General features: G+C 34.4%; 1 protein-coding gene across 1 annotated transcript; it reads left to right on the top strand.

Annotated features, from left to right (window-relative positions):
- Positions 1 to 3431: 3431 nt before the first annotated feature.
- On the top strand, positions 3432 to 6889 carry LOC120158646 (replication protein A 70 kDa DNA-binding subunit B-like). The gene is made up of 12 exons (XM_039169457.1): positions 3432 to 3594; positions 4071 to 4217; positions 4307 to 4528; positions 4638 to 4815; positions 4924 to 5194; positions 5291 to 5393; positions 5475 to 5599; positions 5687 to 5765; positions 5843 to 5987; positions 6148 to 6308; positions 6404 to 6524; positions 6605 to 6889. Exons 1-12 carry the CDS (start codon positions 3467 to 3469, stop codon positions 6803 to 6805), a joined length of 1881 nt encoding a protein of 626 aa, XP_039025388.1. The 5' UTR covers positions 3432 to 3466; the 3' UTR covers positions 6806 to 6889.
- The last annotated feature ends 18986 nt before the right edge of the window (positions 6890 to 25875 follow it).

Below are 25875 nucleotides of genomic sequence, written 5' to 3' on the forward strand. Positions count from 1 at the left end.
AGACGAATTTAAGATTTTCTCGTCGATAGAGCTAAAAAACGTCGAGACTTTGACTTGAAATTCTCTGTGTTTGGTAGCGTTTCACTTCAATTAATTTAAGGGATTTGTTCTCGCTCGATGATGAACACGATGGTGTTTTCAAAACAACGATCGGAGGTTGGACGGCATCGGGATCGTGGTTGAAAGTTGGGTGTTGAAAGGGAGAAATCTTATAATTTTTTTTTTGCTTAATAATTCACCTCCCACGCACATCTGATTATGCATTTAAAAGAGTGTCACTTTTTTGGGTAAATTCAGGACTTAATTCCTAAATTTCCTTAAACTCTACAACAACCTACAGATTTTGAAAACTTTCAATTTAATCCACAATTTTCACCAATTGCAAAATTAAATCCTCAAATTTCAATTAAATATATATATTTTTTTCTCCAATTTCTGGGTTGTTACATACATTATTGAATGTTCTAAAATATGTGTTTCGTTCAAACTTTACTAGAAAATATCATGTAGGACAATAATCCAACAAAGAAAACACTGTATTTTAACACGCATGACATGCAATCTAATTAAAAACCTCTTCAAGAAAAGTCTAAGAGATAAAACTAGGCATAAGGAAAATAATACATGTATTTTAGCCGGATATTATGTCTCTTATATAATAATACAGAAAATTAGGTTACTTGCATACAAGCTAATTTTTCTTGAAAATTCTAAGATACATCAAGTTTTTCATGTGAATTGGAGGAAACATACATGTTTCATTGAATCCAGATGAGAGTCTATCCTTTAGTTGTGGAGGAAACATACATGGTTCAATGGTGAATTTGGGACACATGGGAGGTTTACTCAGTTTTCACAACTGGAAAGTCAAGTCATTGCAAAAGAAGACAAATGAGAATATTACTTGTAGTACAAAACTAACAGAAATTGTTATTATGCAATCTAAAAGAATGTATTCCATTTTTTATGCTTTTGAATGAATGAAATTCTGAATTCCCTTCTTCTTCAAAAATCTATTGAATTCAAGTTGTAACAATTTACCGCTTCAAGATGTGCTACTGTTGCCTGCTCATAATCAATGGACTGTAAATTGCATATTGATCCATAATTGTCAGTTATTTTCTCGGGATACTTTTTCAAAATATTTTTTTTATAAAAAGTTAAATTAAATTTTGAATACATGGATAGAAATCGTGTGGATATCTATTAAAGACCCAAAGGATAGAAGTAAAGACAGGTTGAGTTTACTTGTAAAAGTAAAACAAAATAAAGAATATTGGGCACAAATTTATAACAAAATCATTTTAAAAGTTTTGTGATTTTGAGTATTTTATATATGCTTAATCCAAAAAAATGCTTAAATTATATAGTTTTTTTCCTAAATAGGTGACTAAATTATTTTTAACTTATCCAAGTGCCTAACATTACAAATGTTACCCATTTAGGTGTTCGGGTCGTTAACGGCGTTAATTTTTTCCATTAAATAACACGTGTTACAATCGGGTGATTTTGAAATTTGTTTTAAAAAATATTATTATATTATAAAAAAACTCCTGATTTCTCTTAAATTATAAAATAGGCCCCAAATCCCTAAAATCCTAACCTTAACACGTCGCCCCCCTTTCTGGACACGACCACCATTGTCTACGTAGTTCTTGCCATCCTCTTAGTCATATGCCGTCGGAATCACGATTTTTAACTTAGGGTTTGCGAGGTATAAAACATTAATTCGTCATTGATTGACTGTCGATTGGTCACAATTTCATAGGGATTTTAATCCCCGGGGGAAGGGGAAGTCGGATTGAGCTTTGTCGACGGCAAAGTTTTGAGTTTATTTCAAAATTTGTGTTTTTCTTTTTCCTTTTAAAAAATATAATTTTATTTTTTTTAATTTTAAATAAATTTTGAAATTTATTGGATTGTGACACGTGTCATTTAACGGGAAAATTAACAACATTGATGGCCCAAGCACTTAAATGGGTAGCGTTTGTAACGTTAGGCACCTGGATAAGTCAAAAAATAATTTAGACACCTATTAAAAAACAGTATAGTTTAGATACTTATTTTAATATTAATTTAATCGATCGAGATACATGTCACTTTTTTATTATCTGGAGAATTAGATATTTATATTTTTGAGTATAAAAATATAGATATCCAGATAAAATAGCCCTGATATCAACAACATCTATATTTATAGTGAAAATCGTCAATTTCCTTTTTACGTGAGAAGAGAAATACTAATTGAGTTTCATCTTTATCATTTGAAAATACAAATATAGAAATATTCTGTTAATTTTGAATATTACACAAATTTTATGATTTTACTTAATCGGAATAAAATTATTTATTTTTATTACTATGCAATAATCTTATTTTATTTCATGTAATTAATCTTATCAGCCATTATTAACTTCCAACTTATAATAGTATTATTTTTAACGATATATAAAACCCATTCGCATAGGTGAATTAAAAGATTTCACTTGTGTAATTCAGTCTTAATACTGCCCTTGTGAATTAGATATAATAATTTTTGAAACACTTTTATGTACGAATTAAAACAATTGATTAATGGTTGTTACGTCATAATAAAGCCTTTACTAAACTTTTTAATGATCAATTCACCGCATAATACAACATATATATAATTTTATACATTAAATTTTGGCTTTTAAAATAAGATCTACTTTAATTATATATAGCAAATATTTATATATAAATATATAATTTTAAAAATATTAATCAAATTAAAAAAAAGTGATTCAGTTATCATATATATATATATATATATAATTATAACGATATAAAAATTTAATTTAAAAATATAAAAGCAATCACAATTTTATCTAAATATTATTTTTGTCATCTATGTAATAATTAATATTTTTTAAATAGAAATAATTAATAAAATTACTACAATAATTATAAGTGTGATTTCATCTTCAAGTACAATAAATTTCAAATCCATTTATATATTTTTATTTTTTATTAACAAAATGATTATACATAATTATATTATGTGAGTTAAAGTTATTGAAATATTTTTTTAATTAAAATTAATATGGTTAAATGTTAAATGTAAAAGATTAAATTTATTATTATACAAATATTAAATTTATATTATTAACTTCGTCATCATTAATTTAAGAAAGATGATTTGATTAAAATAAAAAATAAATTTTTTAGTAATTAAAATATAATTGATCTTATAATTTACGTTTGGCGCCATCCCATCGTTGTGGAAAGAAAGCCCAAAGAAAGAAAAATATGAAATTCCCGCTAAAACGGCGAAAGTATTTTTACTTACTCAGCGGGAACCCACCAAAACTCCCTCCCAAATTTTTCAACACAAAAACCTATCATCTTCTCCTTAAATCACTTCTTCTCTTCCTTAAATTTGCCTTAAAGGTTTTCTCAGGTACCAAATACACCCAAAAGAGAGAGAGAGAGAGAGAGGCAAAAAATGGCAAAGGCAGTGAGCCAAGACGCGATATCAACGATTTTGGCCAATCCATCTCCCGAATCTTCTTCAGACCTTCCTGAGATCATCGTCCAAGTCTTGGATCTCAAGCTCACCGGCAACCGTTACACGTACGCTTCTTTATATTCTTCGATCTATTTTTTTTATCACCTTACTTGATTAGTACCCAAATATATTCAGGGTTTTGGGTTTCCGAGTCCAACTTCTTAGTAGCTATCCTGAATCTTCTTCATTTTCTCCCCCCTGAAGCGCTGTTGTTTGTTTACTTCGCAAGTCTTTTTTTTTTTTGATCTGCTTTATTTAATTGACATAAGTTTTATGCTTTTTGTAAAGCAAATTCTAGGTTTTTGGGTTTTTTTGGTTCAACCTGTCGATGGCTACTTCCTTGATATGCTGTGATTTATTTGCTTAATATATTATTTAGATATGTCTTATTTACTTAATTATTTTCATTTTTTTCTTGTTTTGTTGTTTGTTCAGCAGCAAACCGAACGCCATTTATGCATTGTTTTTTGAAGAATAATACATTTTTTCCATTGAAAATGTAATGACTGATTATTATTTTGGTTAATGTTTGATTTTGAAGGTTTAATGCAAGTGATGGGAAGATGAAACTGAGAGCGATATTTCCATCAAACATGTCATCAGAGATCATTGCAGGCAGTGTCCAGAGCAAGGGTCTCGTTAAAATTCTTGATTATACACTCAATGATATCCCCAACAAATCAGAGAAGTAACTTTTGATTACCCTTCACTGTTTATTTATTTGTTTGTTTTAAAGGTTTCCCAAACATGATATTTGAAATGTGCATTGGGTTTCAGGTACTTGATTGTGACAAAATGTGAGGTCGTATCTTCTGCACTTGAAACAGAAATCAAAGCTGAAATCAAAACCGAGGAACCTGACATTGTTTTAAAGAAGCCAAAGCTTGAACATGGGATTAAAAATGAGGCTAAAACCGATTTGGCTGGTATTATTTTGAAGCCAAAGCAAGAAGTGGTTTCAAAGTCTGCAGCACAAATAGTACACGAGCAGCGAGAAAAGTAAATTTCCTTAATTTTTTCTGAAGTTCAAAGTTCAATCTTCTTTGTTATCATCTATAAGATTTAATCGTTTCTTTAGTAGTATCTTACATTTTTCTTAAATTTACAGTATGCCTCCAGTTGCACGGATGTCAATGACAAGAAGAGTACATCCTCTTGTTTCATTGAATCCTTACCAAGGGAATTGGACGATTAAAGTGCGTCTCACAAGCAAGGGAAACATGCGTACCTATAAGAATGCCAGAGGAGAAGGTTGTGTTTTCAATGTGGAGTTAACAGATGAAGATGTAAGCTGCTGTATGATTTGTGATTTTATGATGCTGTGTTTGGAGAAACCTTTTTAATAAATTGTAGAAAATTGGGTTCTAATTGATTGAATGATTTATATTTTATAGGGTACACAAATTCAGGCCACGATGTTTAATGAAGCTGCAAGGAAGTTCTATGAGAAGTTTCAACTGGGGAAAGTCTATTACATTTCAAAAGGCACACTAAAAGTTGCTAACAAGCAGTTTAAGACTGTTAAAAATGATTATGAATTGACTTTGAATGAGAATTCTGTGGTGGAAGAGGCTTCTGATGAAGAAACATTTGTCCCTGAAGCTAAATTCAACTTTGTCCCTATCGATCAGTTAGGCCCTTATGTTAATGGACGGGAGGTTGTTGGTAAGTACTCATTCCTAGAAACTTTAAATAGGATGGGTTTTAGTCCCTATAATGCTTTGATTCTTATTATTGTTTTTTTCTTATGTTGAATTCCAGATATTATCGGAGTTGTTCAAAGTGTCACTGCTGTATCAAATATTAAAAGGAAGATTGACAATGAGAATATTCCAAAGAGGGATATGATCGTTGCAGATGAAACGTAAATATCCACTTCTAGACTGCTATATGTTTTTCCTCTTTTAATTATGATTTACCAATGCCATACGCTTTTGAATGCCAGGAAGAAGACAGTGGTGGTTTCTTTGTGGAATGAGCTTGCAAATGATGTAGGCCAGAAATTGTTTGACCTTGCTGATACATCTCCAGTAGTAGCAATTAAATCACTCAAAGTTAGTGATTTTCAAGGTACTCTAAAGCTGGAGGCTTTCTGATAGAAAAAACTAGCAATCTTGCATTAAAATGGTTATCCTGAAATCTGATTTAATGTTTTAGGTGTATCTTTGTCAACATTGGGAAAAAGTACAGTGATAATTAATCCAGATATTCCTGAAGCAAAGAAGTTGAGATCTTGGTAAGCTATTGTTGCTGAGAAACTATTGGTTATTCCTTGTTAAGTAGCATTTTCTGATACAAGTTGTTGCCATGCAGGTATGATTTGGAAGGGAAAGTGAGTTCCATGGCCAACATTGGCATGGGCTTGAGTCCTTCATCCAGGACTGGAGCAATATCTATGTATACTGACAGGGTTTCCCTTTCTCATATCACTAGTAATCCATCCTTGGGTGATGATAAGGTATATCCTTATGAACAAGTACAATGCTTTTGTTTACTCTTGGAGTGGGATTGTTGTTGCATTTTGCCAATAATATTATCGTTTGCTGAATTTGACTCAATGGTTGTTCATCCATTGAAAATAATTTCGCTTCTGATAATCAAATATGTTTCATGGGCAGCCTGCATTTTTCAGCATAAAAGCATTTGTTAGCTTGATCAAGCCTGAGCAGGCAATGTGGTACCGTGCTTGCAAAACATGCAACAAGAAAGTAACTGACGCTGTTGGGTCAGGCTATTGGTGTGAAGGATGCCAGAAAAATGATGAAGAGTGCAATTTAAGGTGAGATGTTGGAATACTGTGAAATTAACATTTGACAGTTTTAGTTATTTAGCATTTCTAATGTTTCTGTTGTCTTTTTATTTGTCATTTGTTAGATACATAATGGTGTCAAAGATCTCTGATGCAAGAGGTGAAGCCTGGGTTTCGGCCTTCAATGAAGTAGCAGAGAACATTATTGGATGCTCAGCTGAGGAACTTGATGAACTGAAGTCAGAGGTGAAAGCATTTCTTCATATTTTCATGTTTTAGCATATAATATGTAGAATATTGACACACAGTTCCATTGGTGTTTGCAGCAAGGAGATATTGATGGATACCGACAAAAGCTGAAGGAAGCTACTTGGGTTCCTCATCTCTTTCGAGTTAGCGTGAGTCAAAATGAGTATAACAATGAGAAAAGGCAAAGGATAACAGTCAGGGCCGTTGCTCCAATTAACTTTGCTGAAGAATCCAAGTTTTTGCTTGAAGATATCAAGAAGATGAGAAATTCTCACTAGGTTATCTCAGTTATGTTTGTAAATGATGGATTAGATATCTCTTATGCTATTATGAGCCTAAATCTTCAATTATCTTTATCTTTATATTTTCATGTTTGGTTGGTCTCAATCTTATCTAACTCGTGGATTGCAATTTGACTAGTTTTTGTGTTGAAACAAGTATGGTTCCACATAATACTTGCCAAGCAAGTGGCATGAGGCAAAATCATATTGTGGATTAGAGTTTTGATCCCTTGGGATAAAAGAATTTAAAGTGAAGAAATAGACGACCAGTTGATTCTGGGGGTTCATGGCAGCGCAGCTTACATGAGTGAATTTAACTCTGTTGCCATTTTCCATAGGAACATGACCTTGAGGGGGAAGTTCAATCTCCATAAAGTTCTGCAACTAGGGGTTGAGTATTTGATTGAGTCAAAAAAGTGAGTTAGTCAAGTTAAAAGTCCTATTTTATATTTCAAATTTTATTCTTATTTTATATTTTAAATTTTATTTGGAATTTTTTAAGTTGAATTTATGAAATTCCATTTGAGTTTAGTCTAATCAAGTTGTTTGAGTTTATATTTAAATTTAATTGTAAATATTTATATTATTATTATTCTAATTGAATTGAATTTATATAACTTTTATAATTCATACGATATATATATTTTTTCATATTTTTTATTTATGATATACAAATATCATATAAAATACGACATATATATTTCTTTATATCCTTTTATATATGATATACATATATCATATAAAGTTAAGAGACGCGATTTGAGCTTCAAATAAATCCACTAAATACAAATTGAATTGTTTGAGTTATTTAAGTTCTATTTTATAATTCAAACTTTATTTAAGTTTAATTAATGAAATTATGAGTTGAGTCAATTGAATTAAATCTTTTACTACCGTCTCAAGTTGAAAAAAATTATTATTTTTGAATAAGTATAATTATATTCACCCCTACTAATAAGAGTTAGTTTTCTTTCATTAACACAGAGCTAATTCCCGCCCCATATTTGCCAATAATGGGCATAGGACCCGACTTGACTTGACTTGATTATATTAGGTCAGCTTTTTTCCTTAAAAAAATTAGATTCAAATTAATTCAAATTCAAGTTTATGACAAAAAAAGGAAAAACTTAACCCAACATAATTCAAAAAAATAATGTAATTATACCTCATATATATTTAAAGACAATTTCAATAATACCTTTTTATATATTATTATTTTTCAATTAGATCATTTTTTATCGAATAAAATTAATATTTTTTAAATATATATGTTTCGAGTTAGGTCGTGTTCGGATTTCAAGTGTATATTTTTTTCGAGTCAAGTCGGATTGATCATAAACCTAACCCATGCCAATCATTATATCTTCCACAGCCAACAGAAACACCGACATTTTAGGGAAGCCATTGCCATACATGCCTCAGAGCTCTAAAACAAATAATCTAAAATAATTTCAATGGGAATGGGTTCATTTCGTTAAAATTCCAAAAATATTTAGAAGCATAAATGAGTAAACTACATGGATTCATTAACATAGTATATAGTTAACTAACTTGATACACAAATAACAAATGCATACATTTCCAAACTGTTTTGACGGATAAAACTACAGTGTGCCATTGGAGTAACCACGTATGAGGGCACTGGGAAGCTCTTAGTCAATCTAGTTCCTTGCACAGCCATAAGATCGCCGTTATTGCGCATTACAAGAATCGATGATTAATACATAAAAGGAAATGCAAGTATATAAGAGAAACAGGATTGTACTGTGAAGAGAACTTTTGTAAAGCATGATCAAAGTCCGCTACTACTTGGATTGGAGTGCACTCTTTTCTCTATGAATACAGTTAGGCTATACTAACATGCACATTTCAGATGTAAAGGAATTGAACATTCATGTGGCTCGTAAATCAATAAACAATTCTGGTCTTGAATAGTTGAGAATGATCGAGTTATTAAAAAAATGAATATACCTTCCGAGATAAAGTATACGACCAACAGTAGACATCTTAAATAAGTCATTTAAGTGCGCTTCAATTGCAATATATGCTCATAACGCTGCGCATAAGCTTTCCCATGTATATTTGGTCACTCTTGCTACACTCAATATAAATCAAAATTCTGGAGGATGGATCCCATGACAATGAATATCGGTACAGGGAAGCACTACCTATGAAAGGCTGGTTCTAAACATCTTCAGATAGGAAAGAGGTATTTAAATGCTACAGCTCATTCCCAAATGTTCATGCAAATTGACTATATCCATACATTTTTTTCAATGTCTCGAGATACATAGGCCTCTTTCCCTCGTAGCATATTTCAGAGAATGTTCGAGGGATATCAAGTGGCATTCAAATTTTCTTCCATTTCCTGGAAAAGGACATCAATTAAAGCTTTTATTATCATCGTAGGAAAGTTTTCCAACCCATAATGCTAAAGTTGCTCGAAATCGAGTGAGTGTCAGATACGGTATGTGCTCATTTTAAAGGTATCTGAAATGTCATATTGTGAAAAAACTTATACATCATTTTCTTTCGAAAGTGTTCACCAAAATCAATGGAGCCTGAGATCATAATAAACTTTTACATAGATTTGCCTGACAACAAAAACCAAAACCTGTCCCCAAAATGGAAACTGAGGTAATTATGTAAACAACAAATCCAACTACACAATTAAGCCAGTGAGAGCAGCATTCATATAATCAAGGGTAAACTACACAATTGGTTACTAATATTTGAGCAAGTTATCGTTTTCACCACTAATGTTTCAAAAGTCACAAATCGATCACCAATGTTATCATTTGTTACAAATTAGTCACTCAACGTTAATAGATATCAACGTGAGTCACGGGAAGCACAGCTGGTCCGTTAATTGCTAACTTGGATTGCCACGGTGAAGAGTCAAATGTCTCCAACGATCACCTATTACCATTTAAATAAAAACATAATCCCTAACCCTAATTTACCCAATCCCTAAATATGGCAATCGTCGACTAAAACCCGAAATTACAGAGACTCCATGATCATTGTCGCCGTCATCATCTTCCTTGGCCTTGAAACAAGCTTGCCAAGCCTCTTGGTTTTATCTTCCAATTGTAAATCGGTCACCTCTTCCACCATTTTCTTCTCCTTCTCTAAAGCTTTTACTGCTTCCTTCACTTTTATCTCCGTTTTCATTCTGCAACTCATTCAGTTTAGAATTTGTATCTTAGCATTCTTTATAAGAGTTTAAGCCTCATAAGCTTACGGCGAGGCCATTGATGGAAATGAAAATGAAAAAGAATTGTTCAGTGAAACCTGCAACAACCAAAAGTTGCCAAAACTTAACAATGGAGATCAACAATTGGAAGCTAAAAAATGCAGGAAAAAGCAGTTCAACAATGATACCAAATTGTTGTCCAAGAAAGTCATTTCAGACTACTTTTATATGCCAATAACTCAAGCGGTGAAAGAGCGAGTAGATTGACGAGATGTTGGAGGCATTGGAATCCTTTACAACGATTGTGAGCTTTCGCCACCCCACCTCTTCCATCTTTGAAACTTCCACCATTATTATATTTAAAGTTGTTGCAGGCCATAGGTCGAACAACACCCAAAGAGCCATTAAAGATCTTTGATCCGTGTAGTGAGGAATTAGTTCATGGTTCCATTTGCCACCCTTGCACTTTATATCACCGTAAAATTCTGCAGAATTTCGAGCGATGACGATGAAGAAAAACAAGTCATATTGGTGGGATGTGTTGTTGAGAGAAGTGGTGGAACCAAGAGTTACAGTCGAGCAACTTTTTCAGCCATTTCCAACCATTTAAAAAAGTATAGTTGAGAGATAGAGAGAGAGAGGAAGGCGACTGCAATTGAAGCGTAGGTCAATGGGTTATCTAATGTCGCAATGGTCCAGGTAAGCAGTTAACGTTTATTAACGTCAAGTGATCAATTTATAACAAACAATAACATTAATGATCGATTTATGTTTTTTAAAACATCAATGATAAAAACGAAAACATTAGTCACCATTTGAGTATTTTACCCTATAATTAACTAAAACAATGAGAAATTCCAGACTTAAAAAAACAAAATGATTATCATGATCGTGAAAGGGGATTTAGGATTTCATCGCAAAGCATGAATGGGTTAGGAAATGAAACAAATTTGGGGTGATTTGATTTGAGAATTGAGTTAATAAATTGTAAATGTCTAAACGATGTCGGGTGTAATTATTATATTTGTTGGGTTGGCAGTTAGGTTAGTGGACTTTTGAGCGTATAAACCCAATTGTTGGGAGCATGATTTGTTGAAAATGGTTTTTTACAAAGAACAATAAGATCGTTAGTGTATAAATATAGTTTGAATGTAATGTATGAAAAATATTGAAATTAATAAAATTCTGCATTCTTTATCTTCATTTCTTCTCTCCTAAAATATCTTATTCTTCAATTCATTATAATTGGTATCAAAGCTAGGTTCTTGATCCACAAAAACCGAGAAAACCAAAGAGGATGCAACAAAAAAATGGCACTAACAAAAAATATGTTACTACATCTGAGCAAGAACAAATAAAGGGGAATCAAGAAGAAATTTCTTCTTTGTGGACTGAAAAAAAAGGTTTCCTTAGAGAGAAGATTCTCAATCTTCGAATCAAGAACGGAGGGAACCCATAGATATGTGCAAAGAATCTTGGAACCGGTGACCAAGGCAACAACAATGGAAGATACACCTACAACAACCAATAGAAATATCAAAGTAAAGCAGATGGAAAGAAAACGACACATGTAACACCCATCTCCCGTATACCCTTCCGTATATGAGATACATATGTCACATCACTATTATTACTGTTCCTCATTCGAAAACTCATAAAATTTTTGTTTCGTTTTATAAAACCTTTAATTCACTTAAAGTAAAACATACATTAACTTAAATAGAAGAATAAAAGAGATGTTTTAACAATCCACCATTTTACAGCAGTTTAATCCAATAATATTCAGTGTTTTTACTGAACCTTATTACATGCCAACTAAAATAAATGAAAAGGAGATATGTATGTCATACGGTTACTGATGAAGCGACTCTGGCGTGATGTCCGATGATCTCCTTACTCAGCTTGTATTTGTTAGGAAATATAACGAGAACAAGTAATTTCCCTATAGCCAGATTAGTGAGAATACGAAATAAAAGCGGAAAAATAATACCCGAAAAATTGATAACGGAGTTCAGCCAATTGTGCTTACGTCTCCGGACTGCTGCAGATCTTTTACTAAGATAGAAATTTTACAGGTGTTTACAAAACACTCACTACTCACAAGAAAGCTCTCTAGTATTGGGAGAAAGAAAATGATTTTTGGGATGATTTTGAAGCTAAATGAGCTAGGGTATTTATAGCTGAAGCTTAAGGACTAATATTGTAATTAACCCTATTATAAAAAATAAAAAATTACAGTAGCCCCCTTAGCAGCCCCCCTTAGCAGCCCATGTGTTTTATTAATTTTCAACAATCTCCCACTTGAAGACTGATTTTAATCTGTCTTCACACCTCGATCAATGCAACAGCATTTCTGGTCTTTTATTCTAGCATGCCAACTGAAGCTGAACACAACTTCAGTTTTTCTGTGGTCACCGTCTTTGTTAACATGTCTGCCGGATTTTGAGCTCCACTAATCTTTTCAAGTTTCAAAATCCCATCTTCCAGAAGAGACCGGATAAAATGATATCTCAATTGTATGTGCTTCGTCATGGAATGAAAAGACGGATTCTTCGCTAGATGGATAGCACTTTGACTGTCGCAATACAAGACATTGTTTTCTTGTTTCTTGCCTAACTCTTCCAAGAAACTTTGGAGCCAGACCATCTCTTTGCTGGCTTCCGTAACAGCGACATATTCTGCTTCGGTTGTAGAGAGAGCAACTATCTTCTGTAGTTGAGAAACCCAACTCACTGCGGTTCCTCCTAGAGTATAGACATACCCTGTAGTGCTTCTTCTGATGTCAACATTTCCGGCTAAGTCAGCATCTACATAGCCTGTCAGTATCGTATCTCCACCTTTGAAACAAAGTGCTTTGTTTGTGGTACCTCGCAGATATCTGAGGATCCATTTGACTGCTTCCCAGTGTATTTTGCCTGGATTATTCATGTACCTGCTAACAGCTCCCACTGCTTGAGCAATATCTGTTCTGGTACAAACCATGGCATACATCAGACTTCCAATTGCTGAGGCATACGGCACCTTCACCATGTGTGCACGTTCTTCCTCCGTCTTTGGTGACTGTTCTTTGGAGAGTCTGAAATGAACACCTAAAGGTGTACTTACTGGTTTAGCATCTTGCATGTTGAACCTGGAGAGTACTTTGTTGATGTACTCAGCCTGTGATAACATCAAAGTCCCCGACTTTGTGTCTCTCTTGATCCTCATCCCAAGAATCTGCTTTGCAGCGCCCAGATCCTTCATAGCAAACTGCTTCGACAATTTTTGCTTCAAGTGTATAATCTTTTGCATGTCTGAGCCTGCAACGAGCATGTCATCAACGTACAATAATAAAATAATGAAGTTGTTGTCGAACCTCTTGATGTAGCAACAATGATCTGCTTGGCATCTGGTAAAACCACTGCTACCCATGAAACTATCGAACTTCTTGTACCACTGTCTAGGAGCTTGTTTTAAACCATACAAGCTCTTCTTCAACCTGCATACCAGGTTTTTCTTGCCTGCCTCTATGAAGCCTTCTGGCTGCCTCATATAGATTTCTTCCTCCAAATCACCATGAAGGAAAGCTGTCTTTACATCTAACTGCTCAAGATGTAAATTTTCTGCAGCTACAATTTTCAACACCAGTCTGATTGTAGACAGTTTCACGACTGGAGAGAAAATTTCATTGTAATCAATACCTTCTTTTTGCTGAAATCCTTTGACAACCAATCTTGCTTTGTAACGTTTGCTCCCATCGTGCTCTTCTTTGATCCTGTAAATCCACTTGTTATGGAGCGCTCTCTTGCCTGGTGGTAATTCAGCTAATTCCCACGTCTGATTTGACATAAGCGAGTCCATCTCATCTTTCATGGAAGACTCCCACTTGACTGAATCCTCCACTTGCATTGCTTCATCATAACACTCTGGTTCACCATTGTCAGTCAGCAACAAGTAGTGTAAAGAAGGTGAATACCGTTGGGTTGGTTTAGGAATTCTGGAGGAGCGTCTCAGTTCTGGTGTGCCTGGTTCTTCCTCTTGAACTGCTTCAGGACTGATCTGAACATCATTTTTAGAAATCTCCTCGAACTCAGCAAATTCCTTTGTTTCAGCCTCGGTATTACTTGATTCTGCGGTTGACCTGTCTTTGTACATCACATTTTCATTGAAAATGACGTCTCTGCTTCTGATGATCTTTCGATTTTCGTAGTCCCAACACCGGTAACCGAACTCAACACCGCCATAACCAACAAAGGCACATTTGTTGGACTTAGCATCAAGTTTACTTCTTTCAGCAGAGTCTATGTGTACATAAGAAATACAACCAAACACTCTTAAGTATGAAAGGTTTATTTCTTTCTTGCTCCAAGCTTCCTCTGGTATTCCGCCATCCAAAGGAACAGAGGGCCCACGGTTGATCAGGTAAGCTGCAGTGTTGATAGCTTCAGCCCATAGAAATTTGGGCAATCCGGCATGTATCCTCATGCTTCTAGCACGTTCATTCAGAGTTCTGTTCATGCGCTCTGCTACGCCATTCTGCTGCGGTGTTATGGGAACTGTTTTCTCCATCTTAATCCCATTGTTTGCGCAGAAATCTCTGAATCTACTGTCTCTGTACTCTCCTCCATTGTCAGACCTCAACCTCTTGACTTTCAAACCAGTCTCATTTTCCACCATGGCCTTCCATTTTCTGAAGGTATCAAAGACTTCTGATTTCTTCTTCAGAAAATAAACCCACACCTTCCTTGTTGAATCATCGATGAAGGTGACATAATATAGTGAGCCTGCAAGAGATGGAACTGGGGATGGTCCCCATACATCAGTATGAATCAATTCTAACCTTTCTGCCTTGGGTGTCTTGCCAATCTTTGCAAAACTGACTTTCTTTTGTTTTCCAAAGATGCAATCCTCGCATAGTCCGACATCTACATTCTTTAGATCCGGCAACTTCCCTTTTGACAGAAGTATCTTCATTCCTTTCTCGCTCATATGGCCAAGCCTTTGGTGCCATAGGTTTGATTTTCCATCAGCATCTGCTACTGCAATGATATTCTCTAAATTTGAGGTTACATAGAGAGTACCAGTCTTCTTACCACGAGCAATGACGAGTGCTCCTTTGGTAATCTTCCATTCACAACCTGAAAAGGTTGTACTATATCCTTCTCCATCAAGCTGTCCAACAGAAATCAGATTTCTTTTGAGGCCAGGAATATGTCTCACTCCTGTCAGCTTCCAGGTGGTCTGGTTTGGCAGCTTTAGTCGGATATCTCCTTTTCCGACGATCTTCAAGGTTTCATCATCAGCAAGATGAACCTTCCCAAAATCACCACTGATATAGTTCTCCATGATTTCTTGGCATGGGGTGGAGTGGAAAGATGCCCCTGAATCCAAGATCCATGATTCAATCGGACTGTTGACGCTTAGAATCATGGCATCACCTGTCTCCTCTGTCACGTTGGTAGATTCCTGTGCACCGGTATCTTTCTTCAGTGCTCGGCAATCTCTTTTAAAGTGACCTTTCTTGCCACAATTATAACAGGTAAAATCTTTCTTTCCCGTTCTGGATTTTTCCCGTCTGGATTTGGATCTGCCACGATTTGAATTTCTTTCTGAAGTTCTCCCTCTGGACTCCGTGTGCAAGGCTGAGGAGGTTGATGCTTCAGCCGATTCTCTCCGTCGAATTTCTTCGCTCAGTACCAGATCCCGAACATCGTCGAATTTCAATTTACTATTTCCTGACGAGCTGCTAACTGCTGTAACAGTAGCATTCCAACTGTCTGGTAGAGATGATAAGAGAATTAAAGCTCGAACTTCATCATCGAATTCAATTTCTACAGAACTCAACTGGGTTGTGATTGTGTTGAGTTCATTCAGGTGTTGAGCCACTGATGCCCCTTCCGTCATCCGCAAATTGAATAATCGCCTCATCAAGTGAACTTTGTTTGAGGCCGATGGCTTCTCATACATACTGGAGAGAGCTTCCATAAGACCTGCCGTGGTCTTTTCCTTTGCTATGTTGAAAGCAACATTTCGGGATAACGTCAGTCGGATAACTCCGAGGGCTTGTCTGTCGAGAAGAGCCCAATCTTCATCCTTCATGCCCTCTGGTTGCTTTCCTGAGAGGGGTTGATATAGATTTTTCTGGTACAGAAAATCTTCGATCTGCATCTTCCAAAAGCCAAAGTCCGCACCATCGAACTTTTCAATTTTCACCTTCCCTTCGTCTGCAGCCATCGCTCCCACTCGAATCTGGCTTCGTTTGGATCGTTTCTGACAATTTCTGCGAACCGCCGTGTATTAGAACACCTCCGTCGACAAACTCGTATCGCCGACCGAATTTCACTATTCACGAAATTCACTATTCACGTGAATAGTAATGAATAGTAACCTCGCAGAAAATTGACAAAATTCACAACCAAAAGCTCTGATTACCAGTCGTTAGGAAATATAACGAGAACAAGTAATTTCCCTATAGCCAGATTAGTGAGAATACGAAATAAAAGCGGAAAAATAATACCCGAAAAATTGATAACGGAGTTCAGCCAATTGTGCTTACGTCTCCGGACTGCTGCAGATCTTTTACTAAGAGAGAAATTTTACAGGTGTTTACAAAACACTCACTACTCACAAGAAAGCTCTCTAGTATTGGGAGAAAGAAAATGATTTTTGGGATGATTTTGAAGCTAAATGAGCTAGGGTATTTATAGCTGAAGCTTAAGGACTAATATTGTAATTAACCCTATTATAAAAAATAAAAAATTACAGTAACCCTATTAATTTTCAACAGTATTCAACCTACGCGTGAAATAAACACACGTTAAGTATTACTTAGTGAGGCAAAAACTAATTATACACAGAACTCATTATATCCTTATATCTTATCTATAAAATGCCAATTCATTATTTTTCAGCCACTATCAATTCTCTATAATGCACTCGTAGTGCCCATTCGATTATTCATAAACAAATTATGAATCCCATAGTTTGCACACATAGTACCGAAACGGTTATTCATCCACATAGGATGAATTCCATGAAATGTACACTTAGTGCCGAAACAGTTATTCATCCACATAGGATGAATTCCGTGAAGTGCACACTTAGTGTCGAAATGATTATTCATCCACATAGGATGAATTCCGTAAAATGCACACTTAGTGCCAAAACAGTTATTCATCCACATAGGATCAATTCTGTGAAATGCACATTTAGTACCGAAACGGTTATTCATCCATATAGAATGAATTCCGTGAAATGCACACTTAGTGCCGAAACGGTTATTCATCCACATAGAACGAACTCCGTGAAACGTACACTTAATGCCGAAACGGTTATTCATCTACATAGGATGAATTCCGTGAAGTGCACACTTAGTGCCGAAACGATTATTCATCCACATATAATGGATTTCGTGAAGTGCACATTTAGTTCCTAGTTGGTAATCCCCACATATATATTATACATTCATATATATTTGATTTGTACAACCTATAGTTACACAATTAAATGAACTCACTAGACTATCTTTGTTATAATATCCAAAATGTAAAGCTGTCTACTCTAGTACTTTGCCTTTTCCTCTTATTTTGCTTGTTTCGAGAAGTTGATTTTAATCTAATTAAACATCTATTCAATACATCTACAATATCAATTGTTAGTATATTTCCTAACAATTATACTTAAATATTAATTAAAAGAACCTATCATTAACTTTTCTTCAACATTATCAGCCTATCTTACAATTTCTGGTCCCTTAGTATCGATACCCATACCATGATATCGATATTACCATTCTATGGTACCGATACTATGCTATGATATCGATACCATTTTTACATTCTGTTTGTCTCCTCCAATGGCCATCATCACCAAGATATCGCCGTTTTCGCAAAATATTACCGAATAAGTAAAAAAAGTCAAAATATTCTAAAATTTATTTTGGAGTGAAAAGTCTGGATAACTTCTAACTAAAATCCGTTACAATGCACCTCAAGTGGGAAATCACATATTAAAGTCTTCCTAGCATGTATAAATATTAGGGATTTTCAAGAGTAATAGGGGAAGAAAAAAAGGAAAAGAGGCAAGCTTTCTATTTGCTAAAGGAAAGTTTGAAGGAAAGAGGGAAGAAGCTTACATCGCTGTCGTAAACTGCCATTTATTATCGTTGAAATAACTATTTACAACCATCGAAATATTGTAGGTAACTCCTTCCTCTCCTTGGTTTTATGTTGTCTATTTAAGTTTTCTTTGGGTTCAAATGTAGGAAGGTCGATGGGTTTCAAAGTGGTTGGAGATGAGTTTCGCTGTTAGATTACAGTGGCCAATGGCCAGAGGAGGTTGTTGTGGTGGTCGAATTTTAGAAGAGATGAGTTTTGTTTTTGATGGGTTAAAGTTTGAGAGTTTGATTTTTTAGAAATAAAATGGGACTTTGGACATGAATGAATGATGAATTTGTTTTTGTTTTTATTTGTGTTTTACTCTGAAATGGCCAAGAAGATTTTAGTTTTGAGTTTGTGCTAAAATAAAGAGAGGAGATGAGGGGGAGAACACAACTGAGGAAGAAACATAAATGAGGAAGATGACCACGCGTGAATTGGGGTTTTTAGTGCCATTAGGGAAAGTTTGGTATAACTACGGAATGAGTCATTGGAAAGTTTTGTATTTGCATTTATGGAACTTTTTTTTATTTTAATTTGGTCACTTCATGTACATTAAATGTTTCCTTGAATTTCTAACTAATGCAATTCAGTCTTATTTTGAATAACATTTGTTTTAATTTTATTAAATGTGTTTAATTATTGTATATGGTTGTTAATTTTAAATTCTTTCTTTTATAGTCACTGATTAAATCTTTAAATAGATCCTTTAGATTTTAGTTTCTTTTAGATTAGTTACTAATTAAAACTAGCTAATGAAACCTTAAATTTTTAGACATTTAGATTTAGTCACTCTTTAGAACTTGACTTTTAGGTCCTTTAGATTTTAGATTTTTTTAATTTAGTTTTTAATTTTAGTTTAAGTTTAGAATTAAACTTTAGGTTTATAACTTTATTAATTAGGTCACTAGATTAAATTTTTAGGTTAGATTAAAGCCTTTAGGATTTAAGATCTTTAAATTTAGACTAGCAAATTTAGTATTTTAGGTTTAGTTTCTTCTAATTTAGTCATAATGCTTTTAAAATTTTTAGAAACTCATTACAAATACATAATTGAGATTAATTAAAAGATATTTGTTTATTTTTTGATAATGAAAAGAGCGCTTATAACATAACTGGACATTCAATTTTAATATTAGTAAATGGAAAAATATTTTCAAGTGATCACTTAAAATTAAACTATGTTCTATTAATTATTAAATAAATGTTAATTCCCTCTTCGTCAATAACCCGATTAATTGTTTAATCTCCAATTTTTTTAGGATTTTATTATTTGTTTTTTTTAAATTTAATGACATTTTTTTAACATTTTTAATTCAATTATACGAAATGATTCCCTAAACACAACTTGGGAGTTACTTTCTTCATTAATTAAAAATAAACAAATTGAATCATATTTTTTTAATTTTTTTTAAAAATATAGAAACACCAATATTATTTCAATTAAAACATAATAAATAGTTTCCTTAACATATCTAGGGATTTACTTTCTTCATTAATTAGAAATAATAATAGATATTTTATTTTTTAATTTAATTTTAATTTTTTAGAAAATCGAATAATTTTCTAATATTCTGATTAAAACACAAGAAATAATTCTTTTAACACAACTAGGGAGTTACTTTCTTCTTTAATTAGAAATAAATAATAATGGTGTTTTTCTTTCTAAAGTTGTTTTAAAATATTTTGAAGATTAAGGGATTATAATTCAAATTCTTAAATTTCTAATAATAGGGACAACAATATAATTGACGGTACTAATTTCGGGCGATGCGGGGGTGTTAATCATTCCTCGAGCGTAATTGACTCCCAGACCCAGAATATCTCAAAACACATACCACTCATGTCTTTTTAATTTTTTTTATTAAAATTATTTAAAAGGATGATTTCTTGGGTTTTCGATCTACCTAATCCCAAAGGCCGATAGCGAGTCTAACCTTTTCCAAGCATTTTTAATTTACATCAAACACGTGACTCCCAAGTCCTGACAGAAAGAAAAAGTCGTCATGATAGATTTTCGACTCTATTAGGGACCAAACCTAGAATCTTTGGTTTCTTAGTGAGTCTGGCTATAAAAATAATTATAATTTGTCCCGAATTAAATTTAAGAATTAAATTAAATTTATTATTTATTTATTTTCTTTTATTTCTTTCATGTCTTATAAATAGTTGTACTAATGTTTGATTTGAATGATATTTAGATATTAGATTTCTTCCGAGATTGTGTGCTTTATTTGGTTATCTTTTTTGGTTTCTTCATTTAAAGGTTTGAGAATTTCTCCTCACACACCTCACTTGTATTTCATGACATGAGCTCTATACCAGAGTAATCCCTTATTAAGTGGAGTGAAAGCAACATCTTCGTGAGAATTTATTCTCCGTGTTAGACCTAGCGACTAGCCTTCGAGGCCCAGAGTACTTATGTCTTCGTGGGAATTTATTTCTCATGTCAGGCATAGGGAAATGCATCTCCTCGAAATCGAACTTGATCCTTAAACCTGTAATGGATGAGGATCGAGGGTCTGACTACCCAAGGGGCGACAACAAGGATGATTCGAGTACCTAAATTCTTTAGAGCTGAAATTCAGCATATAATAAACCACAGATCCACCCAATGCAAAACTTTGCTGAAATTTCCCTAAGTACCCGAATAAGCACACAAAGGAGAAATCATCTCTACCTATCTTTTTTAATTTTGTTTCTGAATTCGCATGCAAACTAGATATCACGAGGACTAGGATTTATTGTTATTACTATTGTTACTATTGTTTATTTCTCTCTTCTGACTTGGTTGTTTATTTTCTTGATTTTATGTCTATCGTCTGCATTGCATCATTATTTAAACATTGGTATTCGATCTCTGGTCAACAATCAATTTTTGAATACTTGAGATAAATGGAAACAAAGAAAACAAGTTAGATGACCCTTATCTCTAAAGTACGTTAGTGGTAAGAGGATTTGCAACGCTAGGAGGGAAATAATATGTCTGCTAGTTATGTCCCAATTATGCATGCTTACGCTTCTGTTTCCCTGTGTCGAAATGATATCTCCGATATCTGAGAGATTTGGAAAAGTTTGGGACCAGACTTGAAGAAAAGTTTTTATCAATGCTACAGAGATATCACTTATCTGCTCTTTGTAGAGGTGAATGACGATTTGTTGAGAGATCTGATTCAATTTTGGAATCCAGGGTATGTCTACTTTACTTGTAATAGGGAAGACCTAGTTCCCACCATTGAAGAGTACACCGCTCTGTTGCGTATTAAGAATGTTCAAGATACCAAGGTTTATGTCAGATCTCTCAAGACTCAGTCGTTCAAATCAAAATTAGTCAAAATTATTGAATTTCATGAAGACTGGGTATCCTCTCGAGTTAGGCACAAAGGTGAAGGAAAGAACATCTCTTAGATCAATCTTTAGGAGGTTCTTCGGGGGTATTTTGACGAGAAAGTCCGTTTGGATGTTTTGGCCTTGGGGATTTATGGTTTGGTGATTTTCCCGAAAGCTATGGGTTACATCGAATCCGCCGTAGTCGAGTTATTCGAGCAACTACCAAGAGGAACAAATCCAGCTCCAGCCATACTTGTCTAGGCATTTCATTCCCTAAAAGTATGTCGAAAGAAGAATAGAAGTTGCTTCTTAGGGTGTCCCCAGCTTCTGTATGTGTGGATTCAAAGTCATTTCTGAAAGATCGATAGTGTCTTTTACCGTTATCTTAAAACATATTACTCCCCGTTGAAAGACTTTCTCAAGCAAAAGTGGCCCAAAGGAATCTCAAAAGATGACTGGATAAGAGTATTCAGAAATCTCAGAGAATAAGATATAGTGTGGTAGGCTCTCTGGCAAATTCGAAGATATTTTTTTTGTACAAATATGGAAAAATAAACTGGGTAGTTCTTCTCAGACTCTGGGGTAGTATTGTGTACGATTTATTATTGGTTTCCCAATAGTTTGGTGGATGATAGTTTATCCCGATTACCGTGGGACTTCATACATCTGAGGTAGTTTTTCTAGGTGACAACTATAAGAAAGGCCTTAAGGAAATATACAAGACTTGGAAAGATATTTTCCACACTCGAGCTGAGCTGACCAAAGATATGATAACCCCTGATTATGATAATTGGAGGCGTACCCAAAAGAATGAATAGTCCCCCTCCCAGATCAGTGTGAGGATGCCCCAATGGAAGAAGTAATTTGGGTGGTTCCATCCCAGGTTGATATTTTTAGAAGCGAATTTGAAGCTGAGAAAGTCGCTCTAGCTGGTGAACTAGAGAAATTAAGGAACGATGAGTATTTGAATAGCCTCAAGGTTGAATTCCACGCTGTTAAATTCCAAATGGTGAAGGAAATTAAAGAGGCAGTTGAAGCCGAATTGAAGGAACTTAGGAAATGTTACCAAAATCTCCAGAAGAATAAAGAGTACCCAAGCCTAGTAAACCACTGTCCAGTGGACTCATGAGCTAAACGTAGAGAAACAACGAGTCCAATAGTTAGTGGCTGAGAACGAGTGTCAACAAAGGAAGATTGAAGATATACAGACTAACAAGAGACGAGTAATAATTCAAACTAAAGAGGACGATCGTTAGATTCAGGGTCTAAAGAGGGATCTAGAATAAGAGAAAAGTATGGTGGTTAAGATAGAGGCTGACAGAGCTGTTTCGGTGGCCAACTTTGAGGCTGATTTAAATCACTTGCTTACCGAACTAGAGATTTCTAGGAGGAGGCTCGAACGACTTGAAATCGAGAGGAAAAGATGAGAGATGGAAAGAAAGCATAGGGAGACGGTGCTTGAAGTCCAGCATGAGATCACTCAAGATTGGATCCAGAGGTACCACAATCGGACTGACCAGGTGGCAGCCTTGGAGCAAAAGTTGCAATAAGAAAAGACCCAGGGTGAGAAGCGTAGAGCTTGGTATCAAGCAAAGAATGCTGCGTTCCTCTGATACATCACACAATTAGAGCAGTCCCTATTCCATGGCAACACTCAAAGAAGGCATGAGGATCTCAGTGAGTTGGTCGACTCACTACAGAGTCGATGTGATGATTTTGAAGAAAAATTATAGATTTTCCAGAAGCAGGTGATCGACTTATAGCATGAAGTTTAGTAGGTAAAAAAGGGTTGGCAGAATGTGATCGACACATATGAAGATCTAATTGAAGCGATGAATCATCTGGTTTCTGAGGCACTGATACAGATGAATGAAGTAGCTCAATATATGGGAGAATTGGCTATCAGGGCTAAAGTCGTCAGTTCGCGCTTCGACCCAATCTCGAAAGGTAGTCAAAGGGTCCTCACATTAGTTGAAGAGGTTGTGGATCTGAGCAAGAGAGCCAAACCATACTTGTAGAGTAGGATCATCTTGTACATAAACTTTTCTTTTCGAATTGAAGTATTCTATGATAGTTGACCTTTTGGATCAATACATTTGCAGTCATGCACTTTATATTTTATTTGCATTGCATTGTTACATTTTTTTACATACATTAATTCTAAATAAAGATCGTTATTCGAAGGAATGATGGCTCCAAACTCATCACATTCATATAATAACTGAAGTAAGTAAAAGAAATGATGGAAAAAAAGAATGAAAGATATGGAGAAGGCTCAAAAGAATTTAGAGGTCTATCTACAAGATATACAAAATGATATGAAAGAGCAATTGGCTAAAGGTCAATAAGATATCATAAGCCAAATTACTGCTATGTTAGGTGTCATTGACCCTAAGAAGAAGGGTCCCGAAAAGTCATCGAACATGTCCGAGCACGGAATGTCTCCATCTCATATGAAGGAACAACCCGAAAAAGTGTTAACTTGAGGGTGAATTCAAATAAATCATGCTGGAATATCTGCAAAATATCTTGTTCAATTGAATGAAAGCTCTGAATTCAATGAAGATGAAATTTCTGATTTTAATGAGTTGAATAAAGTTGATAAGACTGAGTTAGCCAAGCAATACGAGGATCTTTACAAGAAACTGGAGGAAAAATTGAAGACAATAGAATCTATTGAGGTATATGGCATGGATGTTCGAGAATTGAGTCTTGTGCCATATTTTATTTTTCGCTTACAAGTTTAAGGCCCCTGAGTTCGAAAAGTATGACGATACTACTTGTCGATTTGCTCATCTGACCATGTATTGTAGGAAAATAGTCGGGTTTCTAAGGAATGAAAAGTTACTTATCCACTAATTCCAAAATAGTCTCACTAGTTCTGCAGCCAGATAGTACGCTCAGCTGAGTCGTATCAACATTAGATCATGGAAGGATTTATCCAGGGTGTTTCTTGAGCAATACAAACATGTTACCTGTAGACACCCGTTTTTGTCCGGGTTATCTTTTTTATTTTTATTTTTATATTAAATATTAAACATTTATTATTATTATTATGGTATTATTTTTATTATTTTTATTATTTTTATTTTTTTTGTAGGTTACAAAACCCAAACCAAGGCCCAATTACAAGCAACAAACTGGCCCAAATACCCTAACCCTAGTCTACTGTTATCGTCGCCTACCACACAGTTGCCGCCTCTGTCATTGACTTTTAACACTCACTGGCACCGCCATTTCACCCATCCCATCGTCATCACTTGCCCTACAGTGAAAAGAAAAATTATCACTATAAAATAGGAGATCGAATCGAGTGAAAGAGGAAGAAAAAAGGAGAACCAAAAAAGACACAAAATCGAGGAGGCAATTCGAATTGAACAAAAAAAATAATGTGAAAAAAAGAAGAGAGGGGGCTGAAAAAGAAAGAGAGAGAATTGAAGGGAGGAGAAGAGGAGCAGCTCGAAAAAGAGAAAAAATCAAAAAGGAGAAGGAAAACTTACCTCGATTCATCTTTTCGAAAAAAGGAGGAGGCTCGTCGGAGTGAAAAAAATCAAAATGTTACCATCAGATTTGCGCCTATCCAGTCCGTTTCAAGGTAATAAGACCTTATATTCATTTAGAGGGATTCATGACGAATCATTTAGGGTAGCTTTCTCTCTTCATCGCCATCGATAGGCAGGGGACGGTGCGACATAATCTCGCCTGGTTTTGGAAATTGGGATGAGATGAGAAAATTTTCTCTCATCATCTCTCTTCTTGTTTTGGTTGAAAATGAAAAAGTGAAGCTAGGGTTTTAAAATTGGTTATAATGGGATATATAAATGAAATCCAAAACGATGCCGTTTTGGGGACTCTAGGGTTCCTTGAAACCGACGCATGGTTAAATCATGTGAGGGCCACCCTAATTTTGTAAAGTGGCAATTTAGTCACTGAAATATAATTTTATCATACTTTATTTTGGGTTTTAAATTTAATCGCGTATTCATTTTAGTCCTCAACAATTTATTACTAAATTATGGTTTAATTGCTTATTTTATTTGTTAATTTGTGATTGCCCCATTTTAGTCATCGTATATATTTAAATGTTATGGTTAAATGCTTGACTTGGGTTATTAATTTGAATATTGTTACATTTTAGTCCTTACTTTGTTTACTCTTGTGTTATGGTTAACGCGAGAATTTTTTATATTAATTTGTAGTTCATTACGTTTTGGTCCTTATTCACCTTTTATATATATATATTGTTCACATTAATGTATAAGTAATACACGCCTAAATTGTGTACATTTTATAAGTATGTATTTTATGCATTAAATACTTTTTATTTATGTTAAATGCCTTTTATACTTTTGTATATTTAATTATGGATTAAATCTTAATTTGATTTTATAATTGATAATTTTTAC

The sequence above is a fragment of the Hibiscus syriacus genome, unplaced genomic scaffold (genome assembly GCF_006381635.1).
Source record: "Hibiscus syriacus cultivar Baekdansim isolate YM2019G1 unplaced genomic scaffold, ASM638163v2 tig00111330_pilon, whole genome shotgun sequence".
Lineage (NCBI taxonomy): Eukaryota > Viridiplantae > Streptophyta > Magnoliopsida > Malvales > Malvaceae > Hibiscus > Hibiscus syriacus.

What these genes read in the sequence shown, in the direction of transcription:
- LOC120158646 (XM_039169457.1), top strand. Translation starts at nt 3,467, where the DNA reads ATGGCAAAGGCAGTGAGCCAAGACGCGATATCAACGATTTTGGCCAAT. An exon ending in CAAAGTTAGTGATTTTCAAG is followed by an intron (nt 5,600 to 5,686) that starts GTACTCTAAAGC and finishes TTAATGTTTTAG; the next exon opens with GTGTATCTTTGTCAACATTG. An exon ending in CATCCTTGGGTGATGATAAG is followed by an intron (nt 5,988 to 6,147) that starts GTATATCCTTAT and finishes TTTCATGGGCAG; the next exon opens with CCTGCATTTTTCAGCATAAA.